This window comes from Mastigoproctus giganteus, chromosome 3 (genome assembly GCF_048544385.1).
Source record: "Mastigoproctus giganteus isolate SK-2022 chromosome 3, ASM4854438v1, whole genome shotgun sequence".
NCBI classification, from domain to species: Eukaryota; Metazoa; Arthropoda; class Arachnida; order Uropygi; family Thelyphonidae; genus Mastigoproctus; species Mastigoproctus giganteus.
Window position 1 is genome coordinate 82,969,905 of NC_143577.1, and position 20,970 is coordinate 82,990,874.

At 35.9% G+C, this 20,970-nt stretch overlaps 1 protein-coding gene across 1 annotated transcript in view; it reads left to right on the forward strand.

The window, feature by feature from the left end:
• Positions 1-4,912: 4,912 nt before the first annotated feature.
• Positions 4,913-20,970, forward strand: part of LOC150088120 (uncharacterized) — a 1,786,788-nt gene continuing 1,770,730 nt past the window's right edge. The window contains exon 1 of the mRNA XM_090370030.1: positions 4,913-5,167. Coding sequence (XP_090226156.1) covers positions 5,033-5,167 — 135 coding nt within the window. The 5' untranslated portion in view covers positions 4,913-5,032. The remainder of the gene's footprint in view (positions 5,168-20,970) is intronic.

Below are 20,970 nucleotides of genomic sequence, written 5' to 3' on the forward strand. Positions count from 1 at the left end.
TCAGGCCACACCTTGAGTACTGTATACAGGTCTGGAGGCCTCATTTTAAGAAGGATGTAGAGCTGCTGGAATGAGTACAGAGAAGGGCAACAAGATTAGTGAATGGAACAAAGGGGTGCTCTTACGAAGAAAGGCTTAAGTTTTACAAATTACAGTGTCTGGAGACTAGGCACCAGCGAGGTGATCTGATAGAGGTGTACAAAGCCTTGAATGGTTTGAGCATGCTAAATGCTGATGGGAGTCTTCCTCTTGCTCAGAATAATCACCTGAGAGGGCATAAATTCAAATTGAGGAAAGACAGATGTAGGATAGATGTGTGGAAATTTGCCTTTAGCCAGCGGGTGGTTGGTAGGTGGAACAGACTTCCATCCCTTGTCGTGGAAGTTGATAGCCTAAATAAGTTTAAGGCTCAGCTGGACAGGTATTTCGAACGAACAGAGGGGTGAGGTGGTAGTGGTTATTTTTTTATTTATTTATTTTACTTCTTTTTTTTTTTTTTTTTTTTTTTGGCTGATGCTGCATAAGCTTGCTTTCTTGCATCAAATGCCTCTACTAATGCTAATGCATGCAACTGGCACCATATGAAAATATGAAGCTATTGTTTTTAATTTTGTTCCTATTGACATGAATAGGTTTAATACTAGACAGGTGTCAAGTATGATCAACAACATCATTGAGAATGAATGTTGAAGCAACTTAACATTTTCTGCACACTGGTAGTTATGCTTGAGTGTGTTTTTTTTTTTTTTTTTTTTCTTTTTAGGTTATAAAGTAGTTATTGGCTTAAAAAAAGTCGATAAAGACCTATATATCATAGCAGGTATGGAGGCCTTTACTACTGCTATTACATGGAGGCAAAATTATTACTAATGTTATGTTTGGTAGAGTGGTAATCTTTTTGAAGTTTCTTATACTCTTCAGGAAACAGTGAAACTCAGGAAATTTTTTCATTATTTATGAGTATTTTTTTTATATTTTCAGAAAAGACTATTGTAATAATACTGGTTTTTGATGCTCTAATTCCAGAATGGAGAGTGAGCTGAAAGTCATTAAATACCTTTGAAGATATACATAGGTTGAAATTTTTTAATAAATGGAGTTTACCAAATTATTTAATACCTTTTTAATAATTTTTTTCTTAGAATTTCTGAAGAAACCAATAACTCTATTGGCTGTTTATTCACATACCCCTTCTAAAGTCCTTGTATTTTTCCAGGACTTAAAATGACATATTTGCATTTTTGATTGGTATATAGTTGTTTGGGTTAGCACCAAGAATGAAACTCCAGTGATACTTAGTTATTTAGTGACACTGAATAATTGAATAATAAAAGTAGTAGATTCAGAAAAAAAGTCACAGATATTTGAAAGAAAATCAGAAATTTTTCACAGTTAGAGCAGAAAAAATACACTAAACTGGAATATAATCATTACTTTTGGACTTCGCTTTTAAGATGTGTTAACTTGTCTAGAAACAGCTACTTTTAATTAGGCTATAGTCAGGGTGGTAGCAATACATGAGGCAACTACTTTGGGTGCCACTTTTTTTTTGGTCAGGTGGTTATTTAAGTATCACCTCATGTGTCAAAATCACGTATTGCCAGTTCTGAGGGAGGGCAACAAAATGATCAGTGAAACTATGCTATGTTTAGGAGGGGGGGGACATTTTCTTTGTATTCAGCTGCTTAAAAGTCATAGCACAGTTCTGTGTATTTGCTCTTTAATTTCTACTGTACTGTGAACTGGAATTAAGTTCTGAAGTTCGGAATTAAGTTCGGAATTAAGTTCCTATTTGAAGGGCAACTAGATTGGTGAATGGGACAAAGGGGTTCTCTTACGAAGAAAGGCTTAAGTTTTGCAAATTACAGTGTCTGGAAACTAGGCACCAGCGGGGTGATCTGATAGAGGTGTACAAAGCCTTGAATGGTTTGAGCATGCTCAATGCTGATGGGATTCTTCCTCTAGCTCAGAAAAATCACCTGAGAGGGCATAAATTCAAATTGAGGAAAGACAGATGTAGGATAGATGTGCGGAAATTTGCCTTTAGCCAGCGGGTGGTTGGTGGGTGGAACAGACTTCCATCCCTTGTCGTGGAAGTTGATAGCCTAAATAAGTTTAAGGCTCAGCTGGACAGGTATTTCGAACGAACAGAGGGGTGAAGTGGAAGTGGTTATTTTTATTTATTTATGTTACTTTTTTTTTTTTTTTTTTTTTTGGCTGATGCTGCATAAGCTTGCTTTCTTGCATCAAATGCCTCTACTAATGCTAATGCTAATGCTAATTACAGTATACATACTTACTGTTAACATTAGAAATCATTTCTCTATTATGGTCAGGTTTTTATTCCACAAAACAGACACTTTGACCATAGATTATATTCAATTTACAGATATAACATACTGAGGCCTCATGGCTTAGTTGCTTCAGTACATAATCCAGAAACTCAGCCAGAGATTTTATTACTGAAAAACATTTGTATTCTCAGGAGAGACAAAACTACAAATTCTGCCACTCTCTCCTGACTCTTCTAGCCGTTCTGTGGTGGTTGACCTGGTAATATAGTAGCTACACCATTAATTCTTAGTTTTTTGTTGTTTTTGATTAGGGTTGGCATAGCATCCCAAAAAGATATTTTGGGACCATTCAATATACCAGTGTCCTTAAAAAAAAAAAAAAAGATTTCATGTAAAAAGAAGATAGATTTCACAATGTCAGGCAAGGTTCATTGGGCTGAAAATGAAAAAATAACCCTAGAAAAGTGGACATATATATTTTACAACATGAAAATAGGATTTCTAGAACAGTACAAAGATGTTTTCACAGTATGTAAATATCTATTTGCAATTCCTGCTGCAATGGAAATGTTGAAAAATATTTTAAATGGAAATAAGTGGTCTAATGAAGGAAATCACCTTACCACTGACACCATTGAAGGCTATCTTTAAGTGTGCTATAATTTTGATTACAACTGCTGCAACATGAATGACAAAAGAATAAAGGATACTATATCCAACAGAAAATGCAAGATGTATTTCTTGTTTGTTTTTAATTATTTGTGTAAAAAACTTTCCACATTGTTTATGTAAGAGAAGAAATGAATGAATTTTAGAAAATGATTTTATGTTGATAAATTAATTTTATTTTAATAAAAATAATTTTTGCAAATTTTAAACATAATTATAAATATTTTTTCTATGGTATTTGGAAGAAAATATTTATTTTTATATGGATAAATTTGCAATTCCTGCCACAATGGAAATGTTGAAAAATATTTTTAATGGAAATAAGTGGTCTGATGAAGGAAATCACCTTTCCACTGACACCACTATCTTTAGATGGCCTTCAGTGGTGTCAATAGTCTTTAAAGGCTACCTTCAAAGATAGCCTTTAGCCTTCAAAAGACTAAAATACTTGTTGTCACCAAGAATGATGAACACCCTCAAACAAACATCAAAATGGGGAACAACAAAGCGGAACAAGTAAAACAGTTTTGTTATTTTGGGGAATTTCATTACCCAGAACAACAGGAATTTTTTTTTTGGCTGGTGCAGCATAAGCCACAGGCTTCCTTGCACCATATAACTAATAGAGAGAGAGAGAGAGAGATATGTACAAAACAAATTTTACATGAATGCATCAGTATATTTATATTGAAATATAAAATTTTGTTGAGTTTTGTCCATCAAAAAAATCTGGCAACCCTATTTTTTACATAATTAAAACAATTTGTTAAACATTATATTAACTTTGTTAACTTTTAGTTAATTATTTAAAAATGAACACCAATAACTTGTTTTTTTTTCCACTGGCCAAAGAAGACCATTGTCATTTTTTTAAAATTTATTTTTCTTTTATGAATGACTGTTAATTAGAATATATACTTTTCATAAATAAATTTCTATTTATTCTCTGGATTGTCAATGCCAGAAAAGTTAAACCATTGATTTGTTCTGTTTTTTTTTTTTTTTTTTTTTTTTATCTCTTGAAGTATTAGATATTCATTTTTACATTTATCTGAGCAGTGACCGGCCAAGGCAGGGGCAATGACCCTTCTCCTTAGGATCAGAAATGATAATTAAAGCTTAATGATTCTCTGGAACCATAATTTAGCCCCCCCCCACACTTCAGGAAATCCTGGGTGCGCCACTGGTTATATATAAAAAAAAATTGGTTCTTTATGTTATTTGTATATGTCAAGCATCAATAGTAATAAATAATATATTATTATATATTTATATAATAGAAAATGATATATTATTATTTATTTATTATTTATATAACAGAAATAATATATTATTCTTTTATATAATAGAAAATAATATATTATTTCAAAAAAATGTCACATTTATCCACTCAGAAGTGCGCGGCATGGGATTATATCTGTTAGGCTTGCGCCAAGCTCTGATCTTTATACAGTGGCTTATCATCATGTGGTGCAGCTGCATCCAAGAGGATGAAAAATTTAATTATTTAAATTACGTTTGCGTGATTTTACCCACTCTTTATAAGGAAGCTATAAATGTTATCTATAAGAGAGATATATGTGTTAAAAATCTCGGAATTATATTTAATTTTTTCTTGTTATATTGGGAGAACCTGTTTGGGTAGGGGAAAATTCAGTGCACCTTCCCCCATTTCTTATACAAAACGTAGTTAGCTGCTTTCGCTTCCGAACCGTGTGAAAACGTTGCGATACTCGGCATTAGTGCGGCGGATATCATGCCGTAAATGTGACTAGCAAGAGTTTTCCCTTCAGGTCAGTCGACCAGTAGCGTAAAGCTTGTATCTGTAAACATTAAGCAGACGCGTCTAAACCATGCCCTGCTGAGCACCCCTGTACAGGCAAGCACACAAAACAAACGTATAGCGAGGAGTGTTCAGTGCGGAATCATCTCGAAGTTGTTGGGTAAGGTAGTTTAGAGTTTTTCATACATGGCATACAGTTATATCTAGTTTGGTGATTTTAGCATGGATTTTGCACACTGAGATTCGAACTCCGAACTGTACAATTTCAAACTTCTGTAGTTCACAAATGGAAATGGCTAACGTGAACGAATTACACGATGAAGTGATTTCTGAAAACTCAAACTGCCTTTCAGGAAATATGGTAAATGGAATGAAAGAAGAGGCAGTGATGCAACATACCTTAATAAAAGACCAGAATCACGTAAGTAGTTTAACATTTAATATAGACATAGCGAACATACAAAGTAGGAGTCTTGCAATATTATTTATTTAAAAATATATGTGGGAAGAAGTAATGCATCAAAATGTTTTGTGGTATCCTTGTGTTTTTTTTTTTTTTTTTTTCATATACAGTATTTTGGTTTATACTTGTACTTGATTCATCAATATTTTAAATTCTTTAAATTTTCGTTAATCAAGATAACTTCTGAAATTATTGAAAAATATAAGATATTCACTATTTGAATTTGCACATTCTCTGATTGTGTGATAATAGATGATAAATTGAAAGTAGAATATCGTTTTTTTTTTGTTTTTTTTTAATAAAACTGCGTTTTTTTAAAATAATTCTTAAGTGTCACTGCATTGTTTTAAAAGAGATATTACAAAGCAGGCGTCCTGCAATAACTCTCACACCATTATGATTCGATATTTTAATCTGCGCGATTAATATATATATATATATATATATATATATATATATATATATATATATATATATATATATATATATGTAGAGAGAGAGAAAAGTGTGTGCGCACGCGCCGAGTATACATTGCCTGCTACACCACAGTTAATCTCTCCCTTGAAAAGGGACACAATTTAGCAGAACCCTAATAATTGCTGGAACTACTGGTTTGCAAAAACATCCTTTTGGATGGATGTGGATAACTATATTAGATTTCCACATGCATCCTTGCTTTGCGCGGGAATCCATAAATGAAGATCACAGCTTCGTGAAACTTAACGAATTTTCCAAGATGACGGAGTTGATTTTGTCTGTGTGTTGCATGTGTTATAAAGACCGGATCTGTAGTAACTATGGAGAGACACAGAGAAAGGAGAGAATAAAATTCCACGAACGTGCATAGAACTGGTTAATTTAGTTTGCTTGATAAAAGTTCAAAAGTTTGTTCGAACTTTTCCAAATGGTGTAACACAGCCAAAACCATGCCAAGACTTAAGTGGCCGGATTGCGAACAAGCAAATGTTGCTCTTTTAGCCCAAAATGAAACGTTTGATTATTTTGCCATCCTTGAGAGCTGGGATAAACATGAAAGCGGCTGCTTGAATGTGGTTCTTCCATATGAATACGGCCCTGCAAGTGACGTAGTCATACTGTCATGGAGGCTGTTTTTCAGCAGCAAAAGAAAGAGCACTCATCATAAAACTTTGCTTACGGCATAGCAGAATTATTATCAGCGAAAAGTTTCTTGGCGAGTTTGAGCGGTGCATCACACCTGGCTTCACGCTTAAGATTGGGATCTTTCTCGTAATAAAAGGGCAAGTTTTTAGGCGCAAAGATAAAATATACAGCCATGGCGAAGAAACGTTTACACGTTTGTTATAAATGTTCCTGATTTTCGACTTTTGTTATAATTGTAACTTACTCTAGATTAATAAAATAATAATAATAAATTTTCTGTTTATACTCCGGGACGACCAAACGGTCAGACACGTTCATGAAGATCACAGAAGTGATCTTCATTGAACGTGTCTGACATGAAGATCACAGAAGTGATCTTCATGTCACTGAAAGAGTAACACTTTCCCTTTTCATGAAATGAAAAGGGAAAGTGTTACTCTTTCAGTGACAGCATCACGTTTTCGTAGCATGTGGTATAAAGCACATGGACAGATAAGTACGGTGGTGCATGTGTGCAATTCATTGCAAGAATTGGCAAGACGAAAGGTCACTAAGTGACTTTGAAAGTGGTGTGGTATTCGGGGCCTGATGGGCTGGTATGAATATCTCAAACTGCAGACCTGCTGGGGTTTCACTTATGTCTTGCGTGTATCAAGATTGGTCTAATAATCCGGTTGAACTTTAGAATCTGGTATGCAGTTATATTGGTTTGGCCAAGCAGTGATTTTTCAAACGTGGCTCTTCCTGCCGATGATAGTCATTGGATTCAAGCAAAAAAAAAAAAAAAAAAAACATAAATCCCACCTTGTCCACAGGTCATTCGTATTAGTGAGTGACCTAACCTAATACCGTTAGGTTAGTTATATGTACGTACACACACTGTACAAACATAATGTTACACGTATTTCTGGCCTTTTACAGAATTCAGTAATCATCATAGTGTACAAAGGCGGAGTTGAACTTTCGTCCAGGTGCCGTCCTACATAAGATATACATGTCTACGTCTGTACGTAGATACCTACTGTAAAAGCAGTCCAGGTTTCGGTGTCTGCAAGATATACCACGAATATTGTAATAAATAAAAATAAAAAAACTCCTTAAGTCACCCACTTGTACGTAAGTACTAAACTCTCGCGCGTGCCCTTCGTACTCGCAATTTAGCCCATGCTTTCTGAGCAGTCACCTCTCTTCCATTTTTGCTCTACTACCTGGCTTCCTTTATTCTAGTTTCAAAATATTCAAATAAAATGTATGACTAGACCATAAATTTCAATTGTTGGACCTCCGCCTTACCTCTTCGGAGTCCCTGAATTTGGCTGCTAGTCCCCTGTTTTCGTTTCCTTCAGATGAAACTAATATCAAATTAGTTATACCAGCGATAGCGGTGGCACGTGTGCCGTGACGGGTACGCATGGAAAAACATGACCTTATGCGGCTACTCAAATAGTTTATATTAGTGATGGGCATAATCGTATGATTAGTCGATTATGAAATCGACAATAAGAAAATTGAAGAAAAAAAAGTAGCGAGATTCGATCCGATGTTACCGCAAACGCACGCACGCACCCGAAAACGGCACTATTGTCCAAGTGGTAACAGCATTTGATCTTTAGTTTTGATAACTTGCATAAGGTAGAATCCTTCCACTGTCGTTTTTTTCTTCTTCAGTTTTCGTTTCGATTTCATAATGTAAAATTTATTATATGCAAATATAATTTATTATATTTGCATATAATAAATTATGAAATTGCCATATGCTCATCACCAGTTTATATATAAAAGTTTTTTTTTTAATTATTTTATTTGAATACGGATTTATTTCATGGTCTATCAGCAGTGGCGTAGCCAAGGTAGGGTCAGCAGATGAATTGTACCCCCGACCCCGAAATCTAGCATTGTGACGCCCTTTTTGTGAATTGCAATTGGCGCCTTTTTTGTGAATGTACCTGCTGACAAAAAATCCATGCTACGCTACTGTCTGTCAGCCATATCTAGCGGCACATACCGTAGGAATAATGGTGCGCAAAATTATGCATAAACAAGCTTTCATTAGAAACTTTATTATTGGCATTTTATAATATCAGTAAAAAAAAAATATATATATATATTATTTTATATATATATATATTTTTTTAATTATAGCACGTGTATTTCTAAACTTCCCAACTGAGTTTTTGGATCGGCGTACATTGTGAATGAAAAATACTCGTATGTAAATACATTTTTTAGTATCGAATGATATGAAATAAAAGCGAATTTTTTTTGCTTTTATCATTAGTAATACTTGTATCATACTTCACTTATTTTGAGGAAACACGATAGAGTGATGCTTTTCAGACGCTCATATCAGTGAACAGTACCTTTTATTTGAAGCATTAGAAATAGTTCAAAATATTTGGTTATCATCGGCAAAAGCAGATGGTAACCAGATACAAACTAATAAATGGCACACTAACTTTTATTTTAACGTTTATTGATACTTGAAAGCATTTACAAGAAATGGATCTCATTTCATCAGTAATAGATTTTTTAATGTTATTTTGGTTGTTTCGCAATGTGGAACAACGAGTATGAAAATTGTAAACACGTTGTAGACAGAAAGCTTGCGCAATGATTTCAGAGCGATGAGTTGTTAAATGAGTGGGCGGAAAATCCGGAACTGTCATGATGCTGCGCCTGGTTAAAAATGAATGTGAAAAGGAACGCAGTCCTGTGGGGGGAATGAGATTGATTTAAATACTATTGGATAAAATAGAATAGGTTAAATAGCAGTGGTGGGGAGGGGGACCAACGAGAGTTTTCTTTGTAGTATGAGAATAAAAATACAGGAAAACACAAGCAATATTCCTGTTTGTTTTTAAATAGAATTTGAAAAAGAAAACCAAGCTTGGAGTCCAATTTTTATGCATCGTATTTTGTTTTATTTATTATTTTTGGCGTTATTCTAAGAGTAATATGTGATTAAAAGAGGCTAATGATTTTGAAGAATTTTAAATGTGTACGAAGTGTAGCAGTAAAGTTCCCGAACAGTAAAATTCCCGGTGCAATAAAAAGAACAAAGAGCAAGAGAGCCCAAAAATGGTTTTATTTTTATAGAAAGTAATCACCACCTGATTGAATGCAGTTATTACACCGTTCTAAAAATTTCTTAAAAGAGTCTGCGAACGTACAAAGAGATGATGTTGGCGCACTATGGCCATAGACGCCCATGCGCCAAAAAAATCCCCAAACAAACAAACAAACAAGAGATGATGTTTAGTTCGGCGGTTACGTTAATATTTTTGTCTTCAACATCCTGAAATCTCTTTCCTTTGAGGGTAGTTTTCGCCATGGGAAAGAGGAAGTCCATTTCTGCTAGATCTAGAGAATAAGGTGGACAGTTGATCTGTACAATGCCATGTTTCGTCAGAAATGTTCTTACAACAACTGCAGAATGGGCGGGGCATTGTCGTTCAACAAGAATAATAAAACATAAAAAATAGTCTTCGAAGCATCTGTACGTAGAACGCAACATTGACTCTCCCCTTCAGATACAAATTTCTTTTGAATCACATCCTGTTTGTCAAAAAACATGATCAGCATCGTCTTGATTCTATCCTAGACTTCGGTAACTGAAATGTTCTGAGACTTGGCGATGATTTTGAAGTCCAGTACATGCTCTGACGCTTCATTTCTGAGTCGTACTGAAATACCCGACACTCATCTCCAATGACAAATACAGTCGAAGAAATTAGGATTATCTTGACATGTCTCAATTAAGTCCTCGCATGATGTCACTCTTCGTTGCTTCTGCACATCCATGAGGCAGTGTGCGGCACAAATTTTGCACAGACATTCTCCCAAAATCTTCATACAGAATTGGACGAATTCTCTTTATTCATATCCAAACATCAGCCGTCATTTTGAGGGTTAGACGACGATCTCTTGCCGCAATTTCCCAAACTTTTGCAACTGTCTTCATTTTGAGAGGTTGACGGACGCCCACTTCTTGGGTAATCGAATTGTGCAGTCGGATATGAAGTTCTCTGACAGTGCAAATGGGCTGCCAAAGCAGGTCATGGAGTTTTGTCAATGATTCACAGAAATTTTGCTAGCAGAGACAAGGAGGTGATTATACCTTTGTATAAGGTAGTGGTCAGGCCACACCTTGAGTACTGCGTACAGGTCTGGAGGCCTCATTTTAGGAAGGATGTAGAATTGCTAGAACGAGTACAGAGAAGAGCAACAAGATTGGTGAGAGGAACAAAGGGGTTATATTACCAGGAGAGGCTTAAATTCTGTCAGTTGCAGCATCTGGAGACTATGCACCTGCGAAGTGATCTGATTGAGGTGTACAAGGCCTTGAACGGTTTGAGCAGGCTCAATGCTGATAGAATACTTCCATTTGCCAAGATTAAGAACCTGAGGGGACATAAATTCAAATTGAGGAAAGATAGTTGAATAGATATGTGGAAGTTTGCCTTTAGCCAGTGGATAGTTGATTGCTGGAACAGACTTCCATGTTGTCGTGGAGGTTGATAGCTTAAATAAATTTAAGGCTGAACTAGACAAACATTTGGAGTGACCGGATGGGTGAAATGGGAAGTTTTTTTTTTTTTTTGGCTGATGCTCTATAAGGTTGCTTTCTTGTATCATATGCCTCAACTAATGCTAATCCCCACGTTCGTCTTTGAACCGCTTATACCATTCAAACACACTGGTATACGATTTAACGCTTCATAACCATAAATTGGTTTTAACATTTCATACCTTTCTGTTGTTGATTTTCGCAGTTTAAAGCAAAATTTGGTATTTTTTCGTTGCTCCATTGCAAAATCGTGACACGGAAATTAACGCTACTGACAAAACGGTTTGTTACATGCAATCTGTCAGCCTACTGGATAATCTGTATACCACCATCTGTTGGAGAAAATTTGAACTACAACTGGTTTGCAACCTGAGTGCCGCAACAACATTCCAGGGATGCCACGTAATTTGGGTTTAAGTTAATCAAACTTATTTTTTTTAAAAAAATTGTATATTTATTTAATTATAAAAGGTGTACGGTATCTTTTTAATTTTGTGGTGATCTATAATTGATGTTTATTTAGTATCCTATGTGAAGAATAAAGTTATACAGTATATATATATAATTTGTATTAGGAATTGTAAAATTTTGTTTATAGTTATATTATTGTACACACGCCCACAGAATCGGATCTAACAGGCAGAAAATTGAGTGGGGGGTGCCACAAAATAAAATAAATTACTTAGGGGTGCCGTTATTTAAAAAAGGTCGAAAACCATTGAACTACAACATACCATATCCTATGTTGAAGCTCATCGAACATCTAAAATGTATTTCTTGGCTAAATGCCTAAGAGTATGAAGGTGTTTACTTATGCATGGGTAATGTACACACATCATTTCTACTACCAAGGTAGTTTTAATGCATCATTTTAATTATATCTCCTATTGTGAATACCTTCATAACGAGTTGCCATGGTATTGCACTTCCTCGAATAAGTAACGCTTCGCCTATGGAGAAGACTAATGTTACTTATTCTCGGCCGATACCACCACCCAGATGGCACCGTCGCGAAGCTTATTGGCTTCTCATCGGTGGGTGGGCAACTTGTTGTGAATCTGGTATTCACAATATAGATATAATTTAAATTTCGTTACCCGAAAGCTACTTGTCGTATTAAAACTTATTAAATTTATTTTAGTTACTGCTTCCACTGGCTTTGCTGTATTCTCTTCTTCTAAACCATGGAAACCAGTGCCACAGGCCCATTCGCTTTCATAATTAAAATGATGCCATAAAACTACCTTGATAGTAGAAATGATGTGTGTGTATTACCCATGCTTAAGTAAACTCATTCATACTTTTAGGCATTTAGCCAAGAAATATGTTTTAGATTAAACCATGCACACCATCAGTCGTTTCTCCTATTGTGAAGTTATACTTCATAACTGGGTTGTCACTATTGCAACAACAGGGTATCTGCTCACTTACCGATGAGAAACCACTAAGCTTCGAAACGGTGCCGTCTAGGTGGCGGTATCCGCCGAGAATAAGTAACATTAGTCTTCTTCATAGGTAAAGCGTTACTTATAAATTCAAACGTGGTAAAATAATCTAGTTTTCAATTAACTTTATTTAAGTTTCTAATCATATATACCCCGCTCTCTGGAAGTGAAATCTTATTTAGATCGTAAATGTACCTAGTGCTTTAGCGAGGTCTGACGACTCCCAATATTTCTGGTTATCTTTATGGTCCAGTAAAAGACATTTTCTGTTTGTACTCGGGGGGCCACCAGATAGTCAGAGGAGTTCACAAGGTAAAGAGAGAATACAAGAACATGACCCGCATTTAGCAGTCATGTAGGCTTGAACCATAGTGTACTCAACGTTTGTACAAATGAACTCTCGCGTTTCTCTGTTACCATTCTGTGAATGAGCGTTTATAAAAGATTTGGAATATACCAGTTCGTTTCACTGTGAATATCATTAATTACATTCAGGATGTTTTCGAGAAAAAATTAATTCATCCTACTAGCAAAGAATTTGGTAAACAGCGGTGGAATTCTCATTAAGACTTCAGATAAGAACTTGTGATCAAATATGGACAACTTGTTTAATAACTTAGGTTACAAAATTATAAGCAATACCAAGAGCGTAAATATGTGTGCTTGAAGAAGCTGACTGCTGTAGTCATGACTGGGATCATTATTTTGCCTTCCATTTCGCCGATTGGTCATTAAAATATAAATATTAATGTTAAAAATGACATTTCCCATAAGAAATAAAAAAGTAAAACACCATTTGCTGATAGTATCATCACACCCTTCCAACTCGTTTTTCTCTATTTGTTTATGCTTCAATGGTTTATAGCTTTGGATGCTCGGATAATATAAATAGTTTACAACTTACAGTTTTTGGCATCATGACTTGGATACCGTGTCTAGCAAAAGTTTGCTGCACTATTCTGATCTGTACTTCAGATGAAAGAAATATATAAAATTAGTAATAAACGATATTTGTTATGCATCAAGCGCCGGTTCTAAAAGAATCGCAAATATTGCAGAAAATTTTGAACATCAGATCTCATAATCAGAGGACACAAACTTTGGTACGACATGTAGACTGTCGAATATCCGGGATAACAGAAAGAAAAATGGATAATAGAGGGTGATCGGAAAATCTATCAAACCATAAAGTTTTTTTTCCACAACATACACTCTTCTACCAAAAGTCATGGCACATATATAGTCATGAGTTAAACATGTATTTATTCAAGGAAATAATAGCAGTGGTCACCTTTGGCAGTAATGACTAGTTCAGTGCATCGTGGAAGACTTTATACTAATTTCTAGTAGACAGATGACGGTGTTGTGTTCCACCAACGAAGAGGGTCATCTTGGCATTTTTCTAAGTCTGCGTTCCAGTTCATTCCAAAGATCAGATGAGTTGACTTGGCAAAATTTATACATATTTTTTGCACAATTTCAACAGAAATATTACCCATTCTTCAAACGAAATCTTTTAAGGCTGCTTGTGAAGCCAGCCTCCATGGCCTATTTACGTACACTCTAATTTGTTGTAATTTTGACCACCTATTCCGGTGGTACGGGCAGCTCAGAACTTTGATATATAGCTTTACCGGCGGCTCCCATATAAACTTATCATTTTGTTTTATTATTCTTAAGAATATTCTGTGATCGACAAAAATATTTCCACATCATCTTCGAAATCTCCGCATTTGAAAGTAGGCATATTTAAAAATGAAATTAAAAATTTGGCTGGGTTCATGTAGTCAGCTAGATATAAGCACGTAATCGCTCATGTTTTGGTTTCCAGCAGTGCTGGAGAAAATGATCTCGACAACTTGCTTCTCAAAATTAGTGTAACTGGTGAGCTTCTAACTTTTTTTGTTGTGCTACGCACTTGTGGCCCACATAATGAGCAGAAAGTCTGCCTTCTAACGGGCCCTCACAGACGTGTCCGCGGATACATACTTTGCGTGCCACTAGTCTAGAGCAGGGGTGGCCAACTTAATTTGTGATGCGAACTACTCTTTTTCTTCAAAATGTGCCGCGATCTACCATCTTAAGAATTTCATTGCACATGGTTAAAAAAGTTAATCAACACATATTGAAAAATGTTGTTTATAAATTAAATACAATTCAGAATTCTTTTAAATTCACACTTATTTAAAATTTTAATTTATGCGAAGTTTGTGTCTTCATGTCATCTGCCAAGCTATCAAAATCGCGGATATACCGTGATAAGGCCAACCGTAAAATATCTTCTATATGCAAGTCAGTAAGAGTAGAGCGATTCTTCTCTTTGTTTGTTTCAAATACGAAAAGGCCGATTCACGTATATATGTGGAACCAAAACAGGAATTTAAAAGTTCACTGCATTTTTTTTTTTTACATTTGGGTACTTTTCTCGGAAAACATATTTTCAAAAGTCTTCTTCTGATGATCTGGCTTTTAGGAAGATATCGTTTCGCAATGTAGTATAATTTCATTTTCAAGTAATATTTTCTCCATTTGAAAAATCTCCAGATTTTTTTGCAATTTGTTTCGTATGTAAGTCGACATTAAATGGATAAGAAATATATTGACAATGTCTTCAATTGTTTTAAAATCATCCACAACTTTCTCAATTTCGGAAATATATTTCTCACTATTAAATTCAAAAACAGGATATTTCTGCAAATGATCTTGCATATTTGCAAAATGATCGGATTTTTTCCCCTTTGAGATCCTTAGCCATTGCCAAAATTTGATATTTATATGCAAAATACTACTAATCAGTGCGTTGAAGTGCCTTTCTAATTTTTATTCTTTTTTTTTTTTTTTGGGTATAGCCACGGAAGCATTGCAAATCAAACAACAGCATTTTTTTTTTTTTATCATTACAAAAAAAAGTATTCTAGTTCCCACTCTTGATGAAAATGATACGTTTTGCTCTTTTTCGTAGTATTCATTTTAAATCAAAGGTTATTAAATTAACGTATAAATACTGTCGAGTTATTAATATTAAGTAAGCTAAATAAGAATTCGACACATACACTATGCTCTCCATCACGTAACTGTGTGAATTTTCATTAGACAAGCCTAGCGGCGAAAAGAGTAGATACATAGTTCAACGGATTTGTAATTAGCGTATGCAGTGGAGCGCATAATAATAATATATAGATTTTGACTGATCTATTTTTTTATATATATTTAAAATTCGTCGTGATCGACCGAAATTAAAGCCACGATCGAGTGGTAGATCGCGATCGACTTGTTGGGTACCCCTGGTCTAGAGTATTATACAAAAATCAGCAGTCCAACGCCATACCACAAAAGCCTTCCCACACCATTACATTTCGGAGAGGAATTTCCAGCTTCTCTCCAAACCAGGTGGATCAACTCATACAGAGACAGTCTTTCTTGCCTGCAGGCCTTTGCATCTGGAATTTTTGCGGAAGACCTTGTATTGGTATTGGTATTTAAGGGCACAAGGGCAGCTAAGGCCAAAATGTGCCTGGTCCTATATTATTATTCTAAAGTAATATAATATGTTCCATTTTGGCATCAGAAGAATTCATATATATGTATTTTCTTCAGAAAGGTATAGAGTGTAGCTAGGTTAGCACTATTTCCAATCATGTGGTTAAGCGATAGCGGTTCTTGCAGTTGTGATTGAGAGTGGAAAGTACTTCTGAAATGGGAATAGTGAGGGCAATCTAAAAGTATATGCTTGACTGTAAGTGGTAGTGTACAATGCGTGCATCGAGGTGGGTCATCGATGCACGCATTGTACGCATCCCCCATGAGTAGAAACAAATGGGTTAGGTGTGTATGTCCAATCCTTAGTCTTGCTAGTACAACTTCTTCCTGTCTATTTTGTCTGAAGCTGGAAATCCATAACGCTGGTTCTTCTTTGATTTGGAGCAACTTATTACATTGTGCCTTCCATATTTCTGACCACTGAAACATAGACTTTTTTTATATGCTTCAAGTAATCTCTGTATGGTACTTGGTAATTTGCTGGTGTTGTACTGTTTGGTTTTTTGGCTGCCTGATCTGCTCTCTCATTGCCTAAGATACCAGAATGCCCTGGGATCCAGCAGAATTTCACTGAATGATTCCTACTTCGTAGATGGTTTAAACAGCAAATGATTTGTTTTTTGATTGGTTGTGATGTTGAAAATTGATTGCCCAAAGCAGACACTGCACTCAATGAATCAGTGTATATTATACTGCTAGCATTGTGGAGAGTGTTAATATTCTGTAAGGCTAGTTTGATTGCATATAACTCAGCAGTATAACTGCTGCATTCAACTGGTAGTGATATGGAGACTAAAAGACGGAAAGACAGCTGCGGCACCAACAGCAGAACCTGTTTTTGAGCCATCTGTATATATTTGGTAACTTTTTATATTGTTGAGGGCATGTTCTTTATGTAGTTGTTTGATATTTTCATCTGCCAGGGTGTTCTTTCCCCATTGCTGAAAGTGGATATCACAGTGAGGGAGATTTACAGACCAAGGTGGGTCAGGAATATCGCTCTCTTGAAGTATGTTATCAAAATCAATATTCCAGGTGGGAAGACCTTGTATGCCAATGCCAACCCAAAACCAGACAAGCGATTCTACAGCCTAGATTTCACTGGTGAAAAGAAAGGCTAAATTCTCTGTTTTATTTTATTTCTTCTTATTATTTTTTAAATTTGTTTCTTTCTTAATTTGCCATACTTCCTTTGGAACCCCGGGAACAGTTATGTCCTTTTTGAATTTTTTTTTTACTTATTAATTTTTTTTTTAATTTTAATATTATTTAGTTATTTTATTTTATTTATTTTTTATCTGCACCATTAGTTTTTTTTCCGCAACCTGCACCACGTGTTTTTTTTTTCCCCTTCTCTTCTCTTTGGAATGGGCCCCAGAGGATCTTGGCCCACCTGCTGGCAACACCAGCAGGTGGACAGAGTCTTTTTTTGACAGTACGTGTTTTTCTGAGACTGGCCCACCTTCCCGTGGTGTGGACGAGCACCCAGAATCATTTCTACAGGTGACTGACGCTTCTGGGTAGCCAAGAGGCCAGAACATAACAACAGAACACACACATAATACACACAAACCTACACCCAACACATTTCTGTCTCTTTTACAGTTGATTCTGTTCTTCACAGAGAGACGAGGCGGAGTTGAACAAGCGTTCTAGATGCCGCCCGTACATATACACATGTCTATGTCCACATCACATTTCCACCATTGTATACTTCACAGCTGGAATGCTATGCAGTTTGCATGGAAGAGTTCTCTTGGCTGTTGTGGGATTCAAATTCTTAAAACAGGTTGAGACGACGTATATTCGTCGCTGCAGAGATCGCATTTTCACTTCTCCAAACCCAGTTTCTAAGAGCATGACACCATTGCAACCGTTGAGGAGATTTATCGTTTGTGATCATGGGCTTGTGCTATAGCTGCTTGTCCTTGAAAACCGTTCGAATGTAGTGTTCTCCTTACTGTAATCAAGCTAACAGTCTCTCCTTTATGTATGCTTCTGAAACTCCCCAATGAATTTGTTGTTGCTGTAGTGTTAATTTTGTTTTGTCGTTCTGAGGCCTCTTTCTGTCGACCAGATTCAAAATTTGCTATCGACCGCTTCAATTTAGCCTTTTCATATCCTTTTGTCATCCGCTTCCGTTATGATGTTCCTTATAGTGGAGCATCATAACATCCAGAAAAAATGCTCTGTGAACTTTAGGTCCTCTGAAATTCTTCTGACTAGGTCTGAAGTATCTCATGACTTTTGGTAGGATAGTGTGCACACAAACATACGCATTTTATACAACCTGTGGTTCTTCGGTTGGGCTACCAAAAATATTTATTACAAATACAGTGGCATAACAGAAAATCGAGGGCACCAGTAAAATTGATTAGGATGGGCTGCCGCGAAACTGATCGGGGCCGGGACTACTTGGGAAAAGTTGAACGTACTATATTTTACATTTCATTACAGCTATGTGATATATTTTTACAGTTGCTTCATTTTTTATTCGAGGGACCACCCTCTAGATATGGCTGCACTGAGAACTCTGGAATTATAGAGATTAAATTACATGGGGGGGATGAGAAGGGTTTGTTTGTTATTTGGTTTTTAGGAGCATTAGCAACTAAGGCCATATTGCTCCGGGGATATGCGGTGGTCATTCCCTGACCTTTCCGCATCCTCCGTATTTGGTGGGCACGAACTCGAACCCCGGTCTAATCAAGAAGCGTGTGCTGCGCACTGCTGCTCCTGCCCACCTGGCTATGGAGGCGCCGGATGAGAAGCGACTGTAGTGTTAATTTTCTGAAATTATACCCTCGGACAGTCCCCCTAAGTGGTTTGGGGTCTGCTTATCTTTCCTCTACCTGCTGTAAACCCGAAATGAATAGACAGAGGAACTTGAAACTTGGTGAATTGGTATATCCATTAAATAGTGGATGTACTAGTGCATTCAAGTTGGTACCTCCATTAATGAAGTGGATGTACTAGTACATCGTTGGTACATTGATTCATGACGTGGAAGTGTGTGTATGTCCAGTTGTTTACAGTGAGGCGTTAACATTAGCGCAGCGTTTTCCTTCTGAATTATTTTAAATCGGCATTATAATTCATGACGTGAATTTCACACAACGAGGGCACCAGCAAAGAAAAGAATTTGGAAGTTGAAGGAATTTATGAAGACAGGAAACCTGAATGATATGCCTATCGCTAAACCTAGCGATAGGCTTAATGTTTCTGGGAACATATTGAGGATATGAAAATCCGTTTGTAATGAAGCCTTCTCAAGTCCCATAGAAAACTGGATTTTTCTATAGCACCTGCCAGAAAACGATTTATAAAAATGAAGTTGTACTTGTATTAACCTTAAATGGAACCTCGCATTTTGAGATTTTTAAATTATTTCAGTAAGAATGGCGTTACTGTTTACGTACGCGGACATACAACGGATAGTGTAATGCTAATAAGGCATTGCCGCTGGATACGCCTACAATTTGTATAAACCTTTAATTATAGCGTTCTATAGATCTTAATCGATGAGATGTACGTTATGGTGGAATGATAGTATCACGAGTGGTACTTGCTAATTTTTATTTGGAATATACCTTACTTTTGTTTTTCTGGCAGAATTTATCTGTGGATTCTGGTGACTTGCGGATACCAAATGCTTGTACTGTAGCCATCAAAAAACATTAAAAAAAAGAAAAGAAATAAATTAAAGTAAAAGCAACTTCCTTGGTTTTATGAACAGTATGAACGGATGTTACTAGTTTTGTAAGCAGGGCGAGGCTACTTTCATCATCATTTTCTTCAAAGATAGGAAGTATTGTTCTCACAGTGGTTACGCCTAATACATATTAGTCACACATATAGCGCTGGAGATTAAGATGGTTCGGACTTCATTTATAAACAAGAGAAAATTGGTTGCCTTCTTCTGTGTTCCGTACAAGGACATGCCGCAATAAACCTGACCTGAGCTCTCAAGTCATTTCTTGGTGAAAAATGTACAGAGCACCTAGCCATGGGCGTTCCGAAACACAATGAGATATTTTCCACTGCTGCTTCATGGTCAAGACAATAGCGTCATGTTTGCATAATGAGTACGTTGTGTGTAGCCAACGCTTATGCTTCGTGTCATGTTTAATGTTAACTAGGAAATTTGTTACCACTCTCTGCTGACAGGTGTATGAATTAACACTAGTTTCTTACAACGTTCAAATGTTGGAGGTAGATCGTTGCCGCTGACGCATGCTTGCTATTAATCTTATTGTTTTTTTTTTTTTTTTTTTTTTTGTTCCCCTGTAATGTTAATTTTCTATTAAAATTATCTGGAAATAGCGCAGAAAATGTGCAAGGAAACACACTGACACTTACATGCAATTAAGAAAAAAAAAAAAAAAAAAGAAATAAAAAGTATTTCCTGAAGTTTGAACTCACGAGATTAAAATATTTTTATTTAAAGTTTGATTAGAATTCATTAGAGAGAGAGAGATAAAAGATTTTTTTTTTCTCTCTTTTTTTCTTTTTTAAAAATACTTGACAATTTGAGTAGTGGCTGTACACATTAATTTGTGGAATATGCATTTCAAATGACTTTCGGGCAATAGCATGAAAAGCTGCGTTAAAATTTTTTTCTTTTTTTTTTAAATTTTCATTTTAGAATTTTTTTTAACATTAACCACTTTAATGCAGTATTGGTTAAAGTGAGCTAACACAGGATTGTGAAGTCAGTTTCTTTCACGAGCTGGCACACAAATTTGCATTTCATGCGAGCAGTTGCTCAGTACTGGCTCTAGATATATTGGCGCCCCTACGCAATTTCCATTTCAAGCACGTACCTAATCGGGGATTATAATAAGCGGTAGTCGTAGTGACCGCTTATTATAATCTCCCTGATGCGGTGCTTTCGTCTCTTGCTGCCGCAAGTCGGCCCTGCAGTTACTTTTTACATATATCCATAGTTTTGATTTATTCTTAGAGTAACATAACCTTTATTTATACTACTCTAGTACACTGTAATGAAATAATGTTAACGAACATATTGATTTACTTACGCCATAGAGGTTAACGAACTCATAACGATTTCGAAGGAAAAAAAACTG